Source organism: Bidens hawaiensis, unplaced genomic scaffold (genome assembly GCF_021521415.1).
Source record: "Bidens hawaiensis isolate Kalapana, Puna unplaced genomic scaffold, B.hawaiensis_p1.1 tig00040723_1, whole genome shotgun sequence".
In the NCBI taxonomy this organism is placed as follows: domain Eukaryota; kingdom Viridiplantae; phylum Streptophyta; class Magnoliopsida; order Asterales; family Asteraceae; genus Bidens; species Bidens hawaiensis.
The window spans coordinates 93,501-117,804 of record NW_027497208.1 but is presented as its reverse complement, the minus strand read 5'-3'; the positions used below and the strand labels follow the sequence as shown (position 1 = coordinate 117,804).

The 24,304-nt window shown below is 35.9% G+C and overlaps 1 protein-coding gene across 1 annotated transcript; it reads right to left on the bottom strand.

Moving 5' to 3' along the window:
- Nucleotides 1–9,536: 9,536 nt before the first annotated feature.
- On the bottom strand, nucleotides 9,537–11,780 carry LOC143592395 (nudix hydrolase 2-like). Its single transcript, XM_077072329.1, has 6 exons — nucleotides 11,710–11,780; nucleotides 10,866–10,931; nucleotides 10,659–10,796; nucleotides 10,516–10,587; nucleotides 9,826–9,876; nucleotides 9,537–9,600 (listed from the first exon to the last, which is right to left on the bottom strand). The coding sequence occupies exons 1-6, from the start codon at nucleotides 11,767–11,769 to the stop codon at nucleotides 9,562–9,564; spliced, it is 426 nt and encodes a 141-aa protein (XP_076928444.1). The 5' UTR covers nucleotides 11,770–11,780; the 3' UTR covers nucleotides 9,537–9,561.
- Nucleotides 11,781–24,304: the final 12,524 nt, after the last annotated feature.

Sequence of the window (24,304 nt, the reverse complement as noted above, 5' to 3'; positions counted from 1 at the left end):
TATATTTGTATTTGTAGTTACATGAATTATGATTTTTAATTGTATAATTATGCATTTGTACGTAGACATGGCAGATTCAAATATAGTGAGAGGAGTTACTCGGAGCAAGCATACCTAGACAAATGATGAAGATGCAAAGCTAATTGATGCATTCATGGAGATACATGCATCCGGAAAGTATGCTGGTGCTGACAATGGATTCAAACCAGGTTATTTAAATGGTGTTCAAAAATTGCTAGATGTAAGTCTTCCTAACTCTGGCCTCAAATCAGAACCACATATAAAGTCTAGGATGAAGACATGGAAGACACACTTTAGCATTGTATATGATATGGTGCATACAAGTGGGTTTGGTTGGGATGAACAAAAATGTTGTATTATTGCCGATGATAGTTTTTGGAATGAATACGTGAAGGTATATTCTAAAAAATATATTTTTTAGATTTTAAAATTTTAGTCTAATTTATTTGTAATTGTCTTGTAGTCTCACAAAGGTGCTGTGAATTTTCGTGACAAGTCATTTCCTTTCTATGACAAATTGTGTACCATATTCGGTAAGGATAGAGCTACTGGTAGTAAAGCAGTTGACCTTGGAGAAGAAGATGTTGTTCAAGAGACGCAAAAAAGCTCACCTGTTGATATTGAAGACTTTGATTTTGTTGATGAAGCCGTTCCAAATGTTGATAGATCTGAAGGACAAACAGGAAGTGTAACAAGCAAGCACAAAAGAGGTAGAAGCACGGATGCAGATGAGATATATCGAGAGTCTTGCAAAGATATCAAGGAAGTTTTGCTTCGATTTGGGGAGATGGTGGGTGAACAACTTAGCAAAGAAGGTATGGAGGCTCGTGAAATCTATGAAAAGGTTAGTGATGAGTTGAAAGCTTTACCAGGTATCACTACGAAAAAACGGTTCAAAGCAGCTCATTTGATTGGTAAAGATGTGGATCTAGGACGTTCTTTTCTTGCGTTGACAATAGAAGAGAAAATTGAGATGGTCGAGTTGTATACCGATGGTTCAATGGGATAGTTGTGTATGGTTGAAGTACGTTTTGTATGTGAATTGGTTTTAACTATGGTTGATGTTTTTTGCTTAAAAACTATGTTTTGTATGTGAATTGGTTTGATCAATGCATATTTTGGTTGGAATTTATGCATCTTTTTATATGTTTTTTTATTTTTTAATAAATATTTGTTATGAAAAAAATACTTGTGCTAATGATAAAGTTGATATAATTCTCTGTTTATTTTATATGTACCAAACAAGAGAAATGATTCTCAGCTATATTTCTCTACTGAAATCTCTGTACTACCAAACAGAACAGTCAATTCTCATTCTCCAGACCAATTCCCTTTCTCTGCAATTCCATTTCTCTACAATTCCATTCTCTGTACCAAACACCCCCTAAATTGCTTTTGCCACCACACCAAATTCTACCCACTCGTTTATTGAGTTCCGAAAAATAGGACAAATTCCCCGCCATGTGGTTGCTACTTGCTAGCGATGTTATCCAAATACCACGTCTCTTCATCTTTCGGTCTAGACTTGTACTTTTTTCAGAATTACTTTTTCATCGTTCAAGAACAGTGTTGCTTGATACATCTCACCATGTATAAGGATGAAGCAACTCCCTTTGTCTCGGCCGCGTTAACTTGCTTGTTTTTAGTTTTTTGGTCAATACAACTTGAAGCGAAGTGACCCGTCTTCTATCATTGATAACAAGTAATTTTTGAATAATCCCAATTTTTACCCTTTTGACCAAATTGATCTCGAATGTGGCCATCATACCCCGCCGCAATACAAACCTCGACTTCTACTTTGTGTCGGTTCGTGATTTCAGTGTTTTGAAAAGGAATAATTTAAGAAACATTAATTTACCTTAGTTGTCAGGCTGGCAATCCTCGTCTCTTATACACTCCTTATATTCCTTTAGACTTCCCACAACATCGTCAAGACCAATGGATTTTAAGTTAGCATGTTGTTCGATCGATGCTACCATATGTATGAAACACTTTGCTAACCGGTAATGGGATCCGACTGATCCATCAGCCTGGCCTGTGTGATCCAACCCTAGATCGGCTAGAATCGATATGCAAAACCAATCGTTGCTTAGTCGGCCATTCGAAATTTCTATCTAAACCTAACCATACTCTTCGTTTATGATCACGAATTTGATTTATCAAACGGCTCATTGTCGAGCACGATTTTAACCGTGAAAAACAAGTGGTAAGGGCTTAACCTCTCTAATCCAAATTCAAGTGTTGAACCAGTACTAAGAAGTAAGAACAAAGAACAAATTAACAAATAAAGTTGGATAACTCCCAAACATTTATTAAGCAAGAAATATAACTCAAAAACTTGATTACAATGTCTAACCATAACTTGATCTATATAGACTAGCTCTAACTTCCTAATCAAAACATTACCATATTCTAATTAGAGTGCAATTAAGAAAATGTTGTAATTATAAACACAACCAACTATATATGATCGACTTGTCAATATCGGTCCCATCCCGTCCGACTTGTCAATGTTCTTGGTGTATTATAATAGGGTTTTGTTAAAGACACACAGTCAAACCTAATCTCACGGCAGCAAAGAAGTTAATTAGAACAATTGTAGGCATAAAAATGGATATGGATTTCAAGTTACGGAGAAGGGTTGGGATCCCATGATGTTAAGACAATTTGTTTTCAATAAGTTCATATAAATCGATTATTTGGAAGACAAAGTTGCAAAAGTCGCTAGGCTGACCCTAGGCTGCTGACTGGGGAGTTAGGTGTACTCGGAGTACCCGGGGAGTACGAGTACTCGAAAATAGTAAATACAAAAAAAAATAACTTTCGGATATTATATATATGTCAAATATCATAAGTTTATTAATATTTATAACAAAATAAGTGAATATAAATATAAATAAGATAAATACATTTTTAGATACTAAATTATTCTAAAATTTGCTATCCATTAGTTAAAAAAAGTGATATTCTTTTTTTAATATTACATAATTACGAATTATGTTTTAATTTTTAGTCAAAATCAGCCCAAGTTAACCATCTAGATGCGATTTTGGCCTATGTTGACAACCTTTGATTGATTCTTAAAAACTATGCGGAGTTAAAGAAACTCTCCTCGACACCAGACCTTGTAGCAAGTACTCGGGAAGTACTAGGCCTTGTAAATCTACATTTACAACATTGTTGGAAGGTAAAAAAATACAAGGATGTCTATGGTAGAGGACACTTAAAACTATTCACACACACAACTACGTACACATTCTACCTCCACGTAGCGACCATAAATATATTTAAAACAACATGAAATTAAGTTTTAATATAAATAAAAAATAGTCAAATTATCACTCAATCTTAGACTATGCATGGTCAAAACTTTCTATCCTTAGGTGTTTTACGTTATGTGGCATCACAGTCAGTAATAGAGAATTCTGCAAAAAGTTGTGTAGTGGTAAAAAGCTCATAACTCGTCTGCAGTCATTATTACAACCCCCCCCCCCCCCCTTTCCTCTCTCTCACAAACAACCTAAAACGCCACCTCATCCAAAGTAATGTACACAGCTTTGAAACCGAAAACTCTACCTATAACTTTGAGTGGAGTGGTATTAGGGAGAGTTTTGGGCTAGAAACGCCACCGACAACTCTCCTGCTACATATGGTCTTACCTTGTCGATTGTTTTGATTATACGACAGATGAAGTTAACCCTTGTCCAAATGTCCATTGAGTCTAGTAACAAACGGTCATGTATTTAAAATGCATTGACAACGTCAACCCCTTGTCTTCTCCAATTACCGTTCTTTGTGTGTTCAGACGACCGTTTGCAGGAGGGTGTGGGATAGACCATTTATGTGTATAGTTACCTTTTAATTTGTGATGTATAGGGTTGTCATAACATGTCGGACACGACACGATAATACACGATGACGTGTTGTACTAAACATAAACACGACACAATAAGTAATCGTGTCATTTTTTTTCAAACACGAACACGAACCTGTTTAGTAGCAGGTTAACATGTTAAGACCTTGTTAAGGTACATGTTTAAACATACAATGAATAATACATGTGTAATGAAACAAAAAATAAACGTAAAAGTCTTAATTAATACATAATACGTTACATATTTAAAACAAAAAAAAACCACAACCCTTAACATATATGAAACAAAAAACCACAAATTGATAACATACTTGAAACAAAAAAAATTATAGAAGCAAATCATAACAATCATTAAAAATATGATAGCGGGTTATGATGAACATTAATGAAATTTCGTATATAAGTATGACTTTATGTTTATGACTTTAGGAGTGCATATTTATTTATTTTTTCAAATTAAAAATATGTTAACATGTCTCTTTAACCTGTTATGACACGAATTTTAACATGTCTTAAACAGGTCGACATGTTTCAAACACGAAACATATTAAACTCAAACCCAAACTCGTTAAAACCCGTCGTGTCAACATGTCTGTGTCATAAATTGACAGACAGCCCTAGATGTATGCAAGATGTAACAATTGGCATAATATTTGAGTTCACCCCTTGCATGTACTTTTGATTTCATGGCTAGCATTTCATTTTTTTTCTTCATATTTATACAAGTATTTTAATTCATCCATGCTAGTACATAACACAAAGGAAATACGACATACATTCCTACTGAACTACGAAACAAGATCAAGCAACATAACTAGCTCTATCGATAAGTTCTGTAGTGACTGTAGCGCCATCATATATATATGTGTGTGTATATATAATCTTTCGATTAACTAAGGTCGGATCTCTTCACTTGTTTAATGCAACACATGTCTTCGTTTTCCTGAATTCCGTGTTAAGTGGATGTTGTGGGTGGAGTAAGTGCGAACTCCGTTCCCTGAAGATGACAACTTGATCCGAGCTACGTATTTACTTGATCCGAGCTACGTATAATCTTTCGATTAACTAACGATTCTAACACGACATCTCTTTTCCATGTCTTGAATTGCATGAAGATGGGAAGGAAGATCAACAACAAAATTTCCATATTCGTCAGTTTTCGCTCTAATAATATTAAATTTTCTTGTTTTCCTGCCTGCATGACACCAGACGGCCACTGATGCTCCTGTACCACATGGTTAGAAATTAATTTTTAAACGACTTAGTTTTTCTATACAAAAAGAACAAACATGGTATGACAGCTTGTTACCTGTCTTGAATTGCATGAAGATGGGAAGGAAGATCAACAACAAAATTTCCATATTCGTCAGTTTTCGCTCTAATAATATTAAATTTTCTTGTTTTCCTGCTTGCATGACACCAGACGGCCACTGATGCTCCTGTACCACATAGTTAGAAATTAATTTTTAAACGACTTAGTTTTTCTATACAAAAAGAACAAACATGGTATGACAGCTTGTTACCTGTTTGTCTTTTATTTCGATGTAAAAAATATATGTGTATAACTAATTAAGACAACATAAACTAACCAGGGATGGGATGGTGGGAATTCCTAGCATCGTTACAAAGTAAGGTCCCGGAGACCAAGACCGTAGAGAGCCTCTCTTCGCCGTATCCTGCCAATCTTATCAGGTCGTCTGTTAACGCCATAGCCGGAGCTAAAAGGATGAAGAACATGAAACTAGTAAAATAGGTCATCATCATCTTTGTGTGATAAGAGACAGAAAACTTAGGATGTCTACCAGCTTTTGCATTGGGAGGTTACATAGTTATATATATACCCTATATTCTTTGTTTAATATTATGAGGGTTGACCATTCATGTCTACCCAATTTTGATAGGTAAACTTCCATAGACAACAAAATTAATATGGGAATTATAATTTCTTTTGTATTTATTATGTGATAAATATTATATATTTCCTGGCCAAAAAAGTTGGCTAGAAATATTACACATGCATGGTAAAGAGGGCATTTGAGTAAAAGAAAGAAGAAAGTTAGGTAGCCAACTTGTAATCTTTTAATCCCACAAACATCCCTTAGTCAAGCCAGCCCTATCTATCTTTTTTAGTCACAATTCAATATTATTTTCAAAATTTTTTGGCTGCTGGTCATCTATTTGTTTCCTAGCCTTAATAGTTATTGACCTAAGTTTTGAAGAATGCATGGACCGATAGTTTTAGACTTTTAGACCTAATCAACATTAGTTATTAAGTTTAGGGTTGTATTTTAGATATTATGTTAATTAGGGCTAATGTATAATTATGTAAATTATAAACACCTCATTGCATTGCTTACTATCCATATTTTCAACCCAACATTTCAATAAATAAACTAATTTCTCTCTCTTCCACTAACAAGTCAAAAGACCCAACATAATCCGAATTTTCATACAACTCAAACCATACTAATTATATTGTAACTTTTTAAACATTAAATATTATAAATTAATAAAAAAAAAGAAATTATATGTGAAATATATTGTTAGAAAAGAAAAGGGAAATGAAGATTAATAAACAACTGATAAAATGACGCCATCTGGCAAATAAAACAAAAACAAAACAAAAGGGTTGCAACCAGGGTTGCAAAAATAAATTAACTTTATCGACCTTTTTTATACATGTATGGCAACCCACTCAAGCATTGGGTCACTAATGCGAGTGCCTTAGACTAGGGACGTTTTAATTGAATCAAGAACCGACGTATATGTGTGTATAAATAGGGCATGTATGTGCCGACCAAACACAACAAATTTCAAATTCAGGGTCATCTCCGAGAATATAATACCTCGGCCAAGCCAAAATAAAAAGGCTCGTATGCCTTAACGATAACTTTTTATTCGCTAGCGTACATGAATAAAATTTTTATCGACTGGTTTATTATAAGCAGAAACATCTGATCATGTAATTATCTCATAAATCATTGCAAATAACCTTATTTTTACACAAAAAAAAACATATATATGTAATATGTATAAAAACGTTTGTGCCCCCGAAACTTATGTGCCCCGGCCGATGGTGCGGCTCACACACCCTCTGAGCCTCCCTGATTTCAATTTAATCAATAAATCTTGATTTCATTCGATAATTTCTTTAACTTTCATATCAGTTGGGACCTTAAATTGGGATTAGAGTGTATCAACAAGATCAACCACCATTCATCGCAAACAAAGAAGAAGAAGAAGAAGAAGAAGAAACAACCACAACTGAATCGCAGATGATGATCGTTAAACTAAAACGGAAATTTAAGAAAAAAAATTCTGAAGGGACAAACAAAAAATCGCGGATAGTGATCATCAAATTAATTCAAGAAATCGAAGAAAAATGAAAGAGGCGAGTCAAAATTCATGTGATACGAATTCAGCTTCATTCAAAAGAAGAAAAAAACTCAGAAGCTAAGAGAGTTTCTTTGTATTGATGTGAAACAAATAGTAATAAAGGAAAGAAAAAAATTATGTTAAACAGGTTGGTAGAAACCTAGAAAAGACGACACTAATGAAATCTTTACCTGTAATGAAACTATACTATGTTGTGGCAACTACAAAGGAATTAAGCTCCTAACCTACGAAATTATGGAAAAAGTTTTTAAGACTATAATTAAAAGTGAAACTCAGATTATGGTGAACCAATTTAGATTCATGTCCGGGTGGTCCCTGATGGAGGCGATAGACATTATAAGAAGATTGATAGAAAAGTACAAGCGTGATATACAAATAGTGTTCATTGACCTAGAAAACACATACGATAGGGTACCACGTTGAGTCGTTGGCTATTTTGGGATGGTCTTAAATTAAGGTAGAGGGGTCCTTGGGATATACGTAGAAATTATTAGGGATATGCATGCAAGGATTGGAACAAGTATTCGTGCACCTATGGGGATATTGACTTCTTCCCGGTTGAGGTAGGCCTCCATCAGGGTCAATGTTGAGTCAGTTTCTTTTTGCAATAGTCATTGATGAGTTGTCAAAGTCAATCCGGAAGACATTTACGTGGTGCAAGCTTTTCACGTACCTTATTGTGTTAGTTGCTAAAAGTAAACATAATATGAACATGAAGCTAGAGGTGTGGCAAACAACTTTAGATATGAACGATTCAAGGACTATTGATCTAAGTCTGAGTATCTTTATTGTGACTTTAGTGGGAAAACGACGATGAGGATATCCAAATCACCATATAAGGCCAAATTAATGGTTCCGCAGTTAGCCAAGTTTAAGTGTTAAGGATCATTTGTACAAAGGGACGAGGACATAAATAATGTTGTAGCCAACCTCATCCACGTACAATGGTGTGGATAACGGGCATCCATAATGGTTTTGTGCGACACGAGGTTCCCAACTTAGTTAAAGGGAAATTTTATAGAGTCGTAGTTAAACCTGCAATGTTATATAGAACATATTGTTGGGTCATCTAGAATACACAATTACGTAAGTTCGAAGGTAGCAAATATGATGATTGAAAAATGGATTTTTGGGAACACAACATTGGACCTAATAAAAATAAAAAAAAATAAAGGGTGAATGGTATATCTGATAAGATAAAATTAACTTGTTTATTATTGTTATTATTATTACTACTACTATTAATAATTATTATTGTTGTTTAAAGTTTATGTGCAGAATTATATGTTTCTTTTACATTATTAATATCTATTTAGGGTTTAGTGGTTTGGGATCTCCCTAGAAACATATTATCTATCCTTGAGATAGAGATACGGTTACATCCCACTCTCTTCATATTCTACTATAGTCTTATTACTGATGAGATGTTTATTATGTATGGTAGTTGTTTACTTAGTATAAAGTTCATTAGAGACCTATTAGGATTAAACGATGGTTCAATCTTCGAGCCATTTAGTCGGGTCTTTGGTTAGTCAGAACCATGCAAATGACGCATACATGAAGGTAATTACCGGCTAAGCGACGCAATGGTTCACAAAGGAAGGCAACATTTCAGTTTTATATATATGTGTGTAAAATCAATTCCAATAATTCAATGAATTCATACCAAAATTGTGTACATTATTGTTCTTGATAATAAAGATCCATTCAATTTAATACCTATGCAATATTGTTTATGAGCCAAGAATAGATTTATACTAAACAATAAGCACCTCTATTTACTAAGAAACAAATGACAACTCTCATTAGGCTTTTGTAGTTCCATTACTTAAATCATAAGCCCAAACTTGCATGTGTATAACTCAAATCCCATGTTTGTAGCTTGAGTTGAACACAAGAAAACTGTCTAGCTGAGATAGGTGGTGTTCAAGTACAAATTGCTTGGGCTTTTAGTAAAACTCGTTAGCGTAGACAGAGGTGCAAAACCCGTATAATGTCTGTCCCTCTTTGCCAAGCATATCTCAGCTATATACTTGGGAAGATCATGCTTTTGGACGAAAGGTTGAGCCGCATATTCCTCAAACGCCATCCACTACATACACATAAACAAACACTTTTAAGATAGTTAAGCCCATGATTGATATCGGGTATTAACCGAAATTAACCGAACCGATAACTGATCGGTTCGGTTAATGTTAATAACCGAACCGAACTGAACCGCACACACCCCTAGAAATTAGTAATGTCTTTCAAACTTAATTAGGCAATCCTCACCTGAATGCTAATATTTCCACAAATTTGGCATCAATCTGTAGCATCAGAAACATCAAGTTAGTTCACCAAAATGTCTTAATGATCTTGCTGTGTTTACAAACACATAAAAGGGCAGTTTTGCCCATATCTCATACTTTTCAGTTTCAAATTAATCAGGCTAAGTTACAAATCTAGCACCTATCATAATATGTATGTTTAACAAAGGTGCAAAATTCCCCAAATTATCTTTTATTCAAAGCGAGTATTATTACGCAACTTACTCCTGTCTCTTCTTTTACTTCCCTAACAGCTGCCTCACATATATCTTCACCCTGTAGAAAACAACGAACATTCGAGGCTGTGTGAGGTTGGTGACCAACAGGGGAGGCCTTGAGGGTGGGTAATGTGGGCACTCGGCCGAGGCATGTGTTTTTCAGGGGCACGCAAATTTTAAAAAATTCCAATATTATATACTCCATCCGTCCCATTAAAAGTGTCATGGTTTGAACAACACAAAGTTCAAGGTAGATTGAATGACTACTTTTTTTGCTTGTCAATGACAATAATGCCCTTGGAAATTAGGCCCGTCAATATTGATTATTAATGTTAGTTGTGTGTGTTTAAGGGTAAATTTGGAAATTGTCTAATTAATTTTGAAAGTGAACATTTGTAATGGGACAAACAAAAAAGGAAATGTGGACACTTTTAACGGGACGGAGAGAGTATATATTTAGTATACCTGAACTTTTATAAGCCCGCTATTTTATAATACTCAAACACTTTATAGTCTACTTTGTATGCCATAAATTCATTCTAATATTATGATTTTGCTAATTGTTATGTTTATTACTATAGTCTATACTTTTAATCATCGTTTAAAAAAATATATATATTATTTAGTTCGTTAAGGCTTAAAGCGCATATTCTTTCGGGCATGGCCCTGGTGACAAAATCTACATATGTACCAGTACCTCTTCAACAACTCCGGTCGGAAATTTCCATATTCCTCGCATTTTTGCACTTTTTTCTTGAACCACAAGAACCTATAGTACCAGTTGAAACTATAATTCAAAGCACAACCAAGATACTGACTAGCTAGCTACAACAAAAGTACCTCTCCATTCTCGTTCATCACAAAGGCACCAACGCCCGTACGATGACTTGCATTCGGTGGCAAAGTGTTAGCGGTTTCAGGAATCCAGTACACAAGCATCAAGTATTCAGGCTCTGCATGATGATAATAGAAGCCTTCCTACAAAGCCAAATGTTTTTAACTTTTAATATATTTAGACGTATTACAAATAGAAGATATCAAACTAACTTTAACCGCAGGTTCAATAAGGTTCACAAGCTCGATCGGTAGTTTAATCCAAACACCTTTCTTTCCCTACACAAAAGTTGAGCTTCATTGCATAATTTGCATCACATGTTTATTATTATTATTATTATTATTATTATTATTATAAAAAGGAAGTTTGGCGCCGCTGGACTGTGATTGGTCCATTTGGCGGCATCTGACTGTCCAAGTATTATATATTTATATATATTTTTTAAGTTTTTTGTTTTGAGTTTGATTATTAAACGGTTATTCGTGTCGACTCACCACCGCAACGTCTGGAACATACAATGTGCGGAATTTACCAACGATCGGATTTTACGGACATTTTTGTTTTAGTTCCGAAACCATAAAGAACGTAACTGAAACCGACCGAATTGATGTCGACTCACCACCGTAACGCCGGGACCGACAACGCCTCGAGTTTTACTAACGCCCAAGTTTTATCGATCGAATAAACGCCATGTTAGATATTTTATATTTTTATATGTTAATTTGACGAATTTATTTTTTGGGTTTTAACGCTTAGGTTTTAATTACCAACATTGTTTATACCGTCCCGTAACAAACATAAACTGAAACCGACCAAATTTGTGTCAACTCACTGCCACAACACCGGGTACCGATAATGCTCGGGCTTACCAGCGTTCGGGTTTTAACGGCCAAATAAACGTCATTTTAAATATTTTATTTGTTTTAATGCTTGCATCTTAGGATTTAGAGTAACATGACAGGTATATAAGCATATCTGACTGTCCCTGTTGCGCCAGGTAATTTACTAGTTATATATATACCAGAAATTGTTACATGTCACGGAACTAAATACGACCTGTTGTTTCCAATGCATGATTGAAGCCTTGAGCATTGAGGTAAAGGCAACTGAGTCCATGTGGTTAGTAGATATTATGATCAGCCGACAAGGAACAACGTCGTACCTTCAGACGGATTCCAACGTTGTTTCTGAATGTTCTTGCGAATGGAAGTCCGGCAGCGAGTTGGTTTGGGAGGAAGGATGGGTTTGTGTTTGTGGTGATGAAGGTTACAACGGGGAGACATCTAATTATCATTTTTTTCTTTTTGTTTTGTTTTGTTTTTGTTATCATGTACGTACGTTTCTAAACATTGTGGTCCTTTATTGAATTACCACAAGTGGCATGCATCATCCTAACAAACATTTACAACCATCAAAAGTACATGTGTTTTTGGTATTACTTTACTCTTGTTGCAACAATTTGGGACACAATTGTTAAAAAAAGTTATTTCCTAGTGACAATAACACTATATTTATTATTATTTTTTATTTATAAAAAGTATGGAGTTCTTGAGTTTAACATGTTTTTCTTTTTAATAAATAGCAAATTATATAAAAGCTATTTGAGATATACATACAAACCGTATTATGTTTCACAATAAGTGATGGACCCAGAAAAATTTTATAGATAGAGACACTTCGTAATAAATTTTTTAGGTCTGTCACTTATTTTGAAAATGTAGAGGCAAATGAAGAAGAAGATACACAAACCACATGTGTCCTTATTTTCTTATTCCCGGACTATATTTTAAAGCTAATGGATGTTTTTTTTTTAAATGAATTTCTTTCCCTGCTAAATCATGTGCTTCCTGGCCCAATTTACTAAATTTAAGTTATTTATATATTATTTTGTTTGATTTAGTAATAAAAAAATTACAGTTTTTTTAGATGGTTTAAAATTTATATATTATTATCTTTTGTTATATAATTTATCTTTTAACTTAGATTGTTATTTTATATTTAAGAAAAAAAGAATTAAAGAAACTTGTTGGAGCTCCTGTTCATCTAAACCACAATAGGCTCAAAAGATCTCAACAAGGGCTTCAACGACTGTACAGTCAACGTCTAGTCATCACTGTATTGCATGATATTATTAGGTGAATTTAGCTGATGCTTTCAACGACAATACACAGTCTTATGATTATCATTAGTCAAAATGCAAGTATGAACAATTATGAGCAAGCAGTAAGAGTTAGGACTATCAAAATTTATTATTATTTTCTGGCAAATGTGAAATAAACAATTCCGCCTTTTGTGTCGATAATAATCTCACCTTTAAAAATATTTGTCAATGGTCAAACATTTCAACGATTTTTTTCTCTCAATGGACCGCCGTTTGTCACAGCCCCCAACCCCTATACCCCGGGGTGGGAAGCCGTGAACATTGATTGGTGGTATCGGTGTTTATTAAATTATTTTGCAGCGGAAAATTTCATCAGAACCGTAGTTAGGAAAAATGATCAGAGTTATAAAAACACCATGATTATTATTATTATGATAAAACGGGAATTTAATCCCTTTTGATACACACATAAGTTTTATAGGGTTAAACCCTTATTTACAAAACACGTTTCTTTATTCTGGTGACAAGCCACTTATTTAAGCTGGAAGCCCGCAGGCATTATTCTTTTGTCTCTAACAAGTCACCTGAAACATGTTTAAAATATTTGATCAGCAAGAAATACTGGTGAGTACATTCATTTGTAAATGACACATTTTACAGTTACAGCATTAAGATGTTTTTACATCTGTCTGCTTACAAATTACCGAAAGGTACTTGTCACTCGACCGTATCTATGATTGTGGTCATATTACTTATTGGCTAACACTTGTCCAATAAGTAACGTGTAATAGCCCAGTAGGAAAGCCTTGTATACAAAACCCCACAATACCAGTAGTAACCATCCCGTAAGTCTACAGAGACTTAATCACTGTAATGTATTTAAAATACTTTTTAAAAATATATTTGAAAATATTTAGAACATTTGCCATGAGTTTTGTAGGTTTTGAAATGATCATGACAATATCGGAAAAATAGATTAGTATTAAAGAACTCGAATGTCTCACCTTGTAAGTTTATAATTAAAGAACACCTCCTGGTATTAAGCATCTAGGATAAACACAATGTAGTATAACTAGATTAGTATAAAACCAACAATCATAACGATAATCACGAGATTAGAAACTTTACACGATGGCACAATGTCTTACCTTAACAGGCAGAGCTTTTGGATTCGTGTATGTTTCTTTCGATCGGATAGGATATCGCTACGATAACTTGGGTATTATACTTTATAAAATACTGATGTGTGTGTGTGTGTGTTTTCAGAGAGAAGAGAATTTTTGAGCAAATATGAATGTCCCGTTCACAACCTATTTATAGCTGATTTTGGAATTCATCGCGGTACGCGATGGCCATACACAACGGCCGTCGCGTATCGCGAAGCATCTTATAGCTTCGCTGAGTCAGCCCTAGGCCTGCTACGTGGCACGCCACGTGGCAGGCTACGTGTCCTCTGCGTAACATCCACGTTGCGGTACGCGATGGGTAATCTAAACCCGTCGCGTATTGCGATGGAAGGATTTTTATTTTTATTTTATTTTATTAAAAATCTTAATTCCCAACAAAAATACTAAGGCGCTCCTTAAGCGGCTCGCGGCGATGCGAGCGTGCAAAGTGCGACATCAAAGCGCCACATTGCGTCCATCGCACGAGCCCGAGCCCGTGCGCGTTCGGGTGCTTCGCACCCTCCGCTAGGATCACTGGGTGTGATATGTCTTATAAGAACATTAACATAGAAATTTCCTTTCTTATAAAGACCTCACTAGTTTGTTAATCTAGTGATGTGGGACAAGAGTTTACAAACCTATTTATACTATGGTGGTTCCTTCTCCATTTCTTTCCTCCACCAATGTGGGATGGAATTTTTCCTTCTTTCATTTCCTTACCTTTTTCCTTTTATTTATTTTGTGGTTTGTTATAGTCTCCCCTCCTTATTTTGAATCTCGTCCTCGAGATCTGGTTGGAATAGGTCTGGGTACTTCCGTTTCATTTCGGATTCCAATTCACAAGTATATTCTGGTCCACGTTTGAATCCCACTTCACTTTGACCAGAACTATTCTTTTATGCTTGAGATTCTTGATCTTTCTATCTTCAATTTGCAAAGGTTTCTCAACGAATTTCAACTTTTCATTTACCTTTATATGTTGAAGGGGTACTTCTAGTGTTTTATCAGCTAAACATTTCCTTAAGTTACTTACATGAAATACATAATGTATACCTGACATTTCCTCTGGTAATTCTAGCTGATAGGCTACTGATCCAATTCGTTTGAGATTTTGAAATGGTCCAACGAATCGTGGACTTAACTTTCCTCTCTTACCGAATCGGATTACTCCTTTCCATGGAGAAACTTTTAGTAGCACTTTTTCTCCAACTTGGAATTCCAATGGTTTGCGTCGATGATCTGCATAACTTTTCTGACGATCTCGTGCGGTCTTTAATCTTTCCTTAACTTGATTTATCTTATCAGTACTTTCTTGTATGATTTCAGAACATGATAATTGTTTTTCTCCTATTTATGCCCAACATACTGGAGTTCTGCACCTTCGTCCATAAAGGGCTTCAAATGGGGCAACATTAATACTTGTATGATAACTGTTATTATAGGAGAATTCTATTAGTGGTAAATGGTCATCCCAATTTCCACCAAAATCTATTACACATGCTCTTAGCATGTCTTCCAATGTTTGTATGGTCCTTTCACTTTGACCATCAGTCTGTGGATGGTATGTCGTGCTCAAGTTTAATTTTATTCTCATAGCTATTTGGAAACTTTTTCAAAAATGAGAAGTAAAACGGCTATCCCGATCCGATACAATGGATAATGGAACTCCATGTAATGAGACAACTTTGTCTACATACAGCTTAGCTAATTGTTCCATTTTGAAAGTTTCCTTCATTGGTATAAAATGAGCTGATTTTGTTAATCTATCCACAATCACCCAGATTGTGTCATTACCTTTTCTTGTGGTAGGTAATTTGGTAACAAAATCCATTGTTATTAATTCCCATTTCCATTCTAGCATTTCTAATTGTTGAAGTAATCCTGATGGCTTTTGATGTTCCGCTTTAACTTGTGAACAAGTTAAGCATTTTGAAACATAGCTGGTTATGTCCTTTTTCATTCCTATCCACCAATAGATTTTCTTCAAATATTGATACATTTTATCTCTTCTTGGATGCATTGTGTATTTGGAGTTATGGGATTCTTCGAGAATCTTTTCTCGTAATCCTCCTATGATTGGTATCCAGATCATGTTCCCCATTCGGAGAATTTCATCATTTCCTTTGACAAGTAGATCAATGGTACCATTTATTTTCTCATCAGCAATATTATTTTCTTCTATTGCTTGTTTCTGAGCATTCATTACATCATCAATTAAATTGACTTGAAGTTCTAACCTTAGAGCTCGCACTCTTTTAGGTTTTTCATGCTCTTTTCTGCTTAATGCATCGGCTACTATATTTGTCATACCTTCACGGTATAGGATTTCACAATCATAATCGCTAAGAATTTCCATCCAGCGTCTTTGCCTCATGTTAAGCTCCTTTTGCCGAAAGATATATTTTAAACTTTTATGATCTGTGAATACGGTAAACTTACTACCATATAAATAGTGTCTCCAGATCTTTAGGGCAAAAATTATTGCTTCCAATTCTAAGTCATGTAATTCTCTTCATGCTTCTTTAATTGTCTAGATGCGTAAGCAATAACTTTTTCACGTTGCATTAATACACATCCCAATCCTGATTTAGAAGCATCACAACAGACTGTGAAATCTTCAGTGCCTTCTGGTAGCGCAAGTATTGGGGCATTTGTTAACTTTTGCTTCAAAGTTATAAAAGCTTCTTCTTGCTTAGGTCCCCATTCAAACTTGACATTCTTACATGTTAACTTAGTTAACGGAACTGCTATTCGGGAAAAATTCTGAATGAAGCGTCTATAATATCCTGCTAATCCTAAGAAACTTCGAATTTCTGTAGGAGTTTTAGGAATTTACCAATTAGTAATAGCTTCTATTTTGGAAGGGTCCACGTGAATAACTTCATGGTTAATCAAGTGTCCTAAAAACTGTACTTCTTGTAACCAGAATTCACACTTTGAGAATTTAGCGTAAAGCTTTTCTTTTCTCAATAGTGTCAAAAGTGCATGAAGATGTTAAACATGATCTTCACTGGTTTTGGAATAAATAAGTATATCGTCTATAAAAACGATTACAAATTTATCCAAATATGGTTTACATATTCGGTTCATCATATCCATAAATGCAGCTGGTGCATTGGTTAAACCAAATGGCATGACTGTAAACTCATAATGACCATATCTTGTCCTAAAAGCTGTTTTAGGAACATCTTCTTCTTGCACTTTTAATTGATGGTATCCTGAGCGTAAATCGATTTTAGAAAAATATCGAGCTCCTTGGAGTTGATCAAATAAATCATCAATTCTCGGTAAAGGATACTGATTCTTAATTGTGACTTTATTCAATTCTCTATAATCGATACACATACGCATCGACCCATCTTTCTTTTTAACAAACAGTACTGGTGCTCCCCAGGGTGATGAGCTAGGTCATATGAAACTTTTTTCTAGCAATTCATCTAGTTGCTTCTTTAATTCTAACATCTCTGTTGGCGCCAATCGGTATGGTGCTTTTGCAACGAGCGCTACTCCTGGTATTATATGGATTCTAAATTCAACTTCACGATCAGGCGGTTGTCCAGGTAAATCTTCTGAAAAGACATCAGGATATTCCGATACTACCGGAATTTCTTTTAGCTCTTTTTCTTTGGCGCTAATGATTACAGAAATCATATATACTACGCCTTGTTTCCTTAGATAGCTTGCCGCTTTCATTACTGATATAAACTTTCTAGGCTTGAGTATCTTATCTCCTTGAATTGTAATAATTTCTCCTGTTGGCGAGCGAATTTCAACAGAATTTGTATTACATAGGATTCGAGCATGATTGGCTGCTAGCCAGTCCATTCCTAATATAACATCGAATCCAGCCAGATTCATTGGGAGTAAATTTGCTTTAAACTGGTGGCCTAGTAAGTTTATGTTTTCTTCTTGGAGTACTTCATGAATATGAATGGAATTTCCATCTGCCGTCTCTACCGTGCAGACTTGATGGAGTTTGGTTAATGGTTGATTTAAGGCTTGGCAAAACTTCGTGTTTATAAAACTTTGGTTTGCTCCGGAATCAAACAATACTTTAGCGTAAACGTTATTGATAAGGAACGTACCCGCAATGACGTCCGGAATCATTGCTGCTTCTTGTGCAGTAAGCTGAAAGGCTCGTGCATTCTTCGTAGGTCCATCTGTGTTCTTTGCTCTGTTGTCATGCGCCTTTGTCAGCTTTGGACATTCTGGACGAATGTGGCCAAGTTCTCCGCAGTTGTAGCAAACACGAATTTCCTTTCTTCTACATTCTTCATCCGTATGTCCAGCCATTTTGCAATAATTGCATTACTTAGTTTTCTTAAAAGCGTATCTCCCTGAATGTCTTTTTCTGCAAGTTTTACAGAAATGATGAGCATAAGATTGCCCTGTTCCTTTCTTCCGGAATTCTTGGGTAATCTTCTAGGCTAGATCTTTCTTTTTGTTTTCTTCCTGGGTTCGGACTAATCCGTCTGTGTAAGGCCCCGTTACCGGTAACCCTACTTTCGTGTTGGATTTACTCATAAACACAGCTCTAAATATCAGAGTTAATTAAAACATTTACGCGGAATGTAAAACTTTCATAAAACATTACATAATTCATAATTTGTCTCAAAACATTCATTGTCTTTCCCATTAAAGCATTAAAGTTAAAACATCATAAGTCTTCAGATGCCCGACTCTTGTTCAGTGCCATGTGTCTCCTCAAGTAAGCTGCCTCATCCTACTCACCTGCGTGCATACTAAAAGTCAGCTACGCTGAGTGAGTTCTAGATAATCACATAATCATACCATTCACATAACATTATATTCTTTCATTCATACTTTCATACTTTCATACTTTCTTACTTTCATACTTTCTTACTTTCTTACTTTCATACTTTCTTACTTTCTTTTGTATTAACTTACCTTCATATCTTACGTTATAAAGAGCATTACGCCCTACATTCCTCGGGTATTATTAGGGCTCGGTACCCTCTTTCCTCGAGTATTATTAGGGCTCGGTACCCTCTTTCCTCGAGTATTATTAGGGCTCGGTACCCTCTTTCCTCGAGTATTATTAGGGCTCGGTACCCTCCTTCCTCGAGTATTATTAGGGCTCGGTACCCTCTTTCCTCGAATATTAGTAGGGTTCGGTTCCCTAGTTCTCGAATATTAGTAGGGTTCGATTCCCTCTTCGTTACCATACAACCATACATCATACCTCGAGTATTATTAGGGCTCGGTACCCTTTCCGTAACCATACAACCATACATTATCATTTCTTTCTTTTATTATCTTTATCACGTTCATACACATAAACATACATAACATACTTACCTTATACATAGCGTTACAACCTGACAGTACGTGCAATATCCGAAGATCGTTCACGTTCCATCAAGCAATCATTCATACTTTCATATTATTCACACAAGGCATACACTTATCTCTTAGGATAAGCGTATTAACAAACATATCGAGTATGCACACAGCCCCGAAAACATAACACATAAATGGGGCTAGAAACTCACCTGAACACGGTTACGTTCTCCGTTGATCGTAATCCCTTTCTTCAGTTGTGCACGGCTGACTGTATAACAAGTATACATATCAATTTAACTATCACTACTTATAACATCTTTCTAGTCTTAATTACTACCCACAATGAACGGGGGTCCGGGGGCAGCGCCCCTGGCAGCGGGGTCTAGGGGCGGCAGCCCCTAGCGGGGTCCAAGGGGCAGAGCCCCTGGCTGGGGTTAAGCTGCCAGGTCAGCTTGGAAAAATTTTATTTTCGATAACTGCCTTAACACATTTTCCATTAGGTTTTTAATTTATTTTCTAAACGAACTTCACTTCAGGCGAAGTTAAACCTCGGGCGAACTTGGCTTCAGGCGAAGTTAAACCTTAGGCGAACTTGGCTTCAGGCGAAGTTAAACCTTAGGCGAACTTGGCTTCAGGCGAAGTTATCCTTAGGCGAACTTGGCTTCAGGCGAAGTTAAACCTTAGGCGAACTTGGCTTCAGGCGAAGTTATCCTTAGGCGAACTTGGCTTCAAGCGAAGTTATCCTTAGGCGAACTTGGCTTCAGGCGAAGTTATCCTTAGGCGAACTTGGCCGTAGGCGAAGTTATCCTTAGGCGAAGTTACGCTTGAAGGCGAAGTTACGCTTGAAGGCGAAGTTCATCAGGCGAACTTAATCTTGCAGGCGAAGTTATCGCGCTGCAGATCTGTTTGCCCATAAATCCTTCGTTTCTTAGCCAAATAACTCGATTTTGGTACCCACGGAATCGTATGATCGGCGCCTACAAATCCCAACCATCAAATCGGCCTAAAATCGACGTTTTAGGGGTCCGATTTGGGCAGTTTGGGTTTCGGGTCCGGTTAACCCATCCAATCCTAACCATTTTCAGTAATATTAGCTTTGTTGGATTTGTTCTTACCTTACCAACTCAGATCTATCAACAAAATCTCGAGTCTCGGCTTCGAATCTTGATCGATTAGAATGTGTGTGTTTTGAGTGTGTGAAGAAATAGATGTAAATGAAGATATTTTTGGGATTTTGGGGGTATTTATATCCCTGAAATCCCATTCTTATTTAACCCATCTCAATTAATCCACGTCCAAGACCCGCTCCCTACCCGATACTAATTAATTACGCGAAATCACTAAACATAACTTCCTTTATTCATCATTAAAATTTTTAGGATGTTACAGTCTGTCAGGGTATTTGCTAGCTTAACTGTTTCCTCAATAGTCTGAGGTCTAGCTGACTTTACCAGATCACGAATTTCACTTACTAATCCCAAAATATAACGAGAAATTAAAACTGACTCTGGCGAAGCCAAAGCCGGCACCATTCTCGCATAGTTGAAGAATTTTATCGTATACTCACGACACTTCACACCTTCCATCTTGTGGTTTAAGAACATAGTAGCAATCTTTTCTCGTTCATGAGGAGGACAAAATTTCCTTTCTACTATTTCTTTAAACTCTTCCCAGGTCATAGTATAAACAACGTTGTTTCCCTTTGACTGGAGGATTGTGTTCCACCATTCTATTGCTTCATTAACGAAGAGATTAGAAGCATATAATATTTTGTCTTCTTCAGCACACTTGCTGATTCTTATAATGGCTTTCGTCTTTTCTAACCAGCGTAATGCTGCAATTGATCCTTCATTTCCAGAGAATTCGGTTGGCTTACAAGCCAAAAATCCTTGTAAGTACAACCGCGAACTTTTTGCTTTTTGGGTAATGGGTTTCTACCTCCTCCATTCACACTGTTACTAGCCACAGTGTTAGCTTTCGCTTATTATTCTCGGCCTTATGCCTAATTACAGAAATGGGTTGCTTAATAGCATCAGCAATTAAAGGAATTGCTTCCGCGATTTTCTGAGCTATCATATTTTCAATAGCATTCATATTCAGATGAGTTTCTTGATTGGAATTTTCATGATTATTCCAATTTTCTTGATTGTGCTCGTTTCCGTGATTATGGTTGTTTTCGTAATTAGAACTAGCTTCATTTGACATCTGAATTATATACAAGAAAGAATTTATTAATATCGTAATTAAATATTATATATATATATATGGCTTTATATATAAGGCTCTCGGTCATAGTACTTCCAGAGTAGGGTCTCCCCAACATTCCTCAGTCTATTGGCGGTTTCCACCAATTCTTCCTCATAGTGACGGAGCTCTGTCGTCATTTCCGGTGTCATGGTGGGGTAGTTTGCGGTTTCAGCCTGGAATTGTGCATAAGGATTTGACATCATTGTTTGATATTGTCAATCGTTCGTTCACCATTCTTCCATTTGAGCTTGACTGATAATATCATCCTGGGGAAATATATTATTTGGGTTTTGGTTGGCATATTCGGGTTGTTGGAGCTTCCTGCACCTATATCACTGAATATGGGTTGAAAGATTTCACATTCATCTAGGCATCTGCCTAGTCGCTCCTCCATTGGTATTGTTGACATGGGTGGTGGTAAAGTTGGTGGTGGTTCTATTGGTTGAGGTTGAGTTGGTTGTTCAGGTTGTGGTTGAGTTGGTTGTTCAGGTTGTGATTGAGTTGGTTGTTTGACTGTGGTTTTTCCTTTCTTATTTCTTCTCAATCCTCGTTGCCAATCTTTGAGCCTTCTTCTACTTTTAGGCTTTGTTTTTCTACAGGTAGGGCTTGAAAGATCATGGGTTCAGGTTGTTGTTGACTAGCTTCTCCTTCTTCTATATCCGTGGAGTTAACGGATATGTGCTCAAAAGCATCAACTAGCTCACTCATGTTGTTAATAAAAAATTATAAAACAACGAATTCCAAAAGAAAATAGTATTTATTTTCACGTGTGGTTAAAACCTTATTTTTATGGTTAACACATAGGTTAATGCATGTATTTCCTAACATTAATTTTTAAGATTAGGTATTATTAAAATACTCATATTGCTTAAACCAGTGGCTTTGATACCACTTCCGCAGTCACAGCCCCCGACCCCTATACCCCGGGATGGGAAGCCGTGACTATTGATTGGTGGTATCGGTGTTTATTAAATTATTTTGCAGCGGAAAATTTCATCAGAACCGTAGTTAGGAAAAATGATCAGAGTTATAAAAACACCATGATTATTATTATTATGATAAAACGGGAATTTAATCCCTTTTGATACACACATAAGTTTTATAGGGTTAAACCCTTATTTACAAAACACGTTTCTTTATTCTTGTGACAAGCCACTTATTTAAGCTGGAAGCCCGCAGGCATTATTCCTTTGTCTCTAACAAGTCACCTGAAACATATTTAAAATATTTGATCAGCAAGAAATACTGGTGAGTACATTCATTTGTAAATGACACATTTTACAGTTACAGCATTAAGATGTTTTTACATCTGTCTGCTTACAAATTACCGAAAGGTACTTGTCACTCGACCGTATCTATGACTGTGGTAACCATCCCGTAAGTCTACAAAGACTTAATCACTGTAATGTATTTAAAATACTTTTTAAAAATATATTTGAAAATATTTAGAACATTTGCCATGAGTTTTGTAGGTTTTGAAATGATCATGACAATGTTGGAAAAATAGTTGTCTCACGCAAATATGAGTTGTACAAAAACTCGAATGTCTCACCTTGTAAGTTTATAATTAAAGAACACCTCCTGGTATTAAGCACCTAGGATAAACACAATGTAGTATAACTAGATTAGTATAAAACCAACAATCATAACGATAATCACGAGATTAGAAACTTTACACGATGGCACAATGTCTTACCTTAACAGGCAGAGCTTTTGGATTCGTGTATGTTTCTTTCGATCGGATAGGATATCGCTACGATAACTTGGGTATTATACTTTATAAAATACTGATGTGTGTGTGTGTGTGTTTTCAGAGAGAAGAGAATTTTTGAGCAAATATGAATGTCCCGTTCACAACCTATTTATAGCTGATTTTGGAATTCATCGCGGTACGCGATGGCCATACACAACGGCCATCGCGTATCGCGAAGCATCTTATAGCTTCGCTGAGTCAGCCCTAGGCCTGCTACGTGGCACGCCACGTGGCAGGCTACGTGTCCTCTGCGTAACCTCCACGTTGCGGTACGCGATGGGTAATCTAAACCCGTCGCGTATCGCGATGGAAGGATTTTTATTTTTATTTTATTTTATTAAAAATCTTAATTCCCAACAAAAATACTAAGGCGCTCCTTAAGCGGCTCGCGGCGATGCGAGCGTGCAAAGTGCGACATCAAAGCGCCATATTGCACGAGCCGGAGCCCGTGCGCTCCGCTAGAATCACTGGGTGTGATATGTCTTATAAGAACATTAACATAGAAATTTCATTTCTTATAAAGACCTCACTAGTTTGTTAATCTAGCGATGTGGGACAAGAGTTTACAAACCTATTTATACTATGGAGGTTCCTTCTCCATTTCTTTCCTCCACCAATGTGGGATGGAATTTTTCCTTCTTTCATTTCCTTACCTTTTTCCTTTTATTTATTTTGTGGTTTATTATACCGTTAAAAACACTTAACGCTTTTCATAATTTCACACCGACGTTTTAGGGATCGAAAAAAGGATACGAGCCGACTGGTGTAAAATGTATCTCGAAACGGTGATTCAAACGACTAAACAGTGTTTCAATTCGGGTGTTTGAATTTCTAGTTAATAAAAATCAAGCCATTTGATTAACCATTTCGAGATAAGTTGTATATCAGTCGTCTCGTATATTTCTTCCGATCAAAAGTCCTAAAACATTGATTTGAAATTCAAAAAAAAATCATTTAGTGATATTTTTTAACGAATGCCAATTAAGAGGAAAATAGTTAGAAGGTTGAACCTTAAATTGAGAATTCCAAAGGTAAAGTTATTATCAGTAAATACATAAAATGATGAGATTATATATTTAC

What these genes read in the sequence shown, in the direction of transcription:
- LOC143592395 (XM_077072329.1), bottom strand. Translation starts at nt 11,769, where the DNA reads ATGGACTCAGTTGCCTTTACCTCAATGCTCAAGGCTTCAATCATGCAT. An exon ending in TGATGAACGAGAATGGAGAG is followed by an intron (nt 10,588 to 10,658) that starts GTACTTTTGTTG and finishes CTGGTACTATAG; the next exon opens with GTTCTTGTGGTTCAAGAAAA. An exon ending in CGACCGGAGTTGTTGAAGAG is followed by an intron (nt 9,877 to 10,515) that starts GTACTGGTACAT and finishes TGTTTTCTACAG; the next exon opens with GGTGAAGATATATGTGAGGC.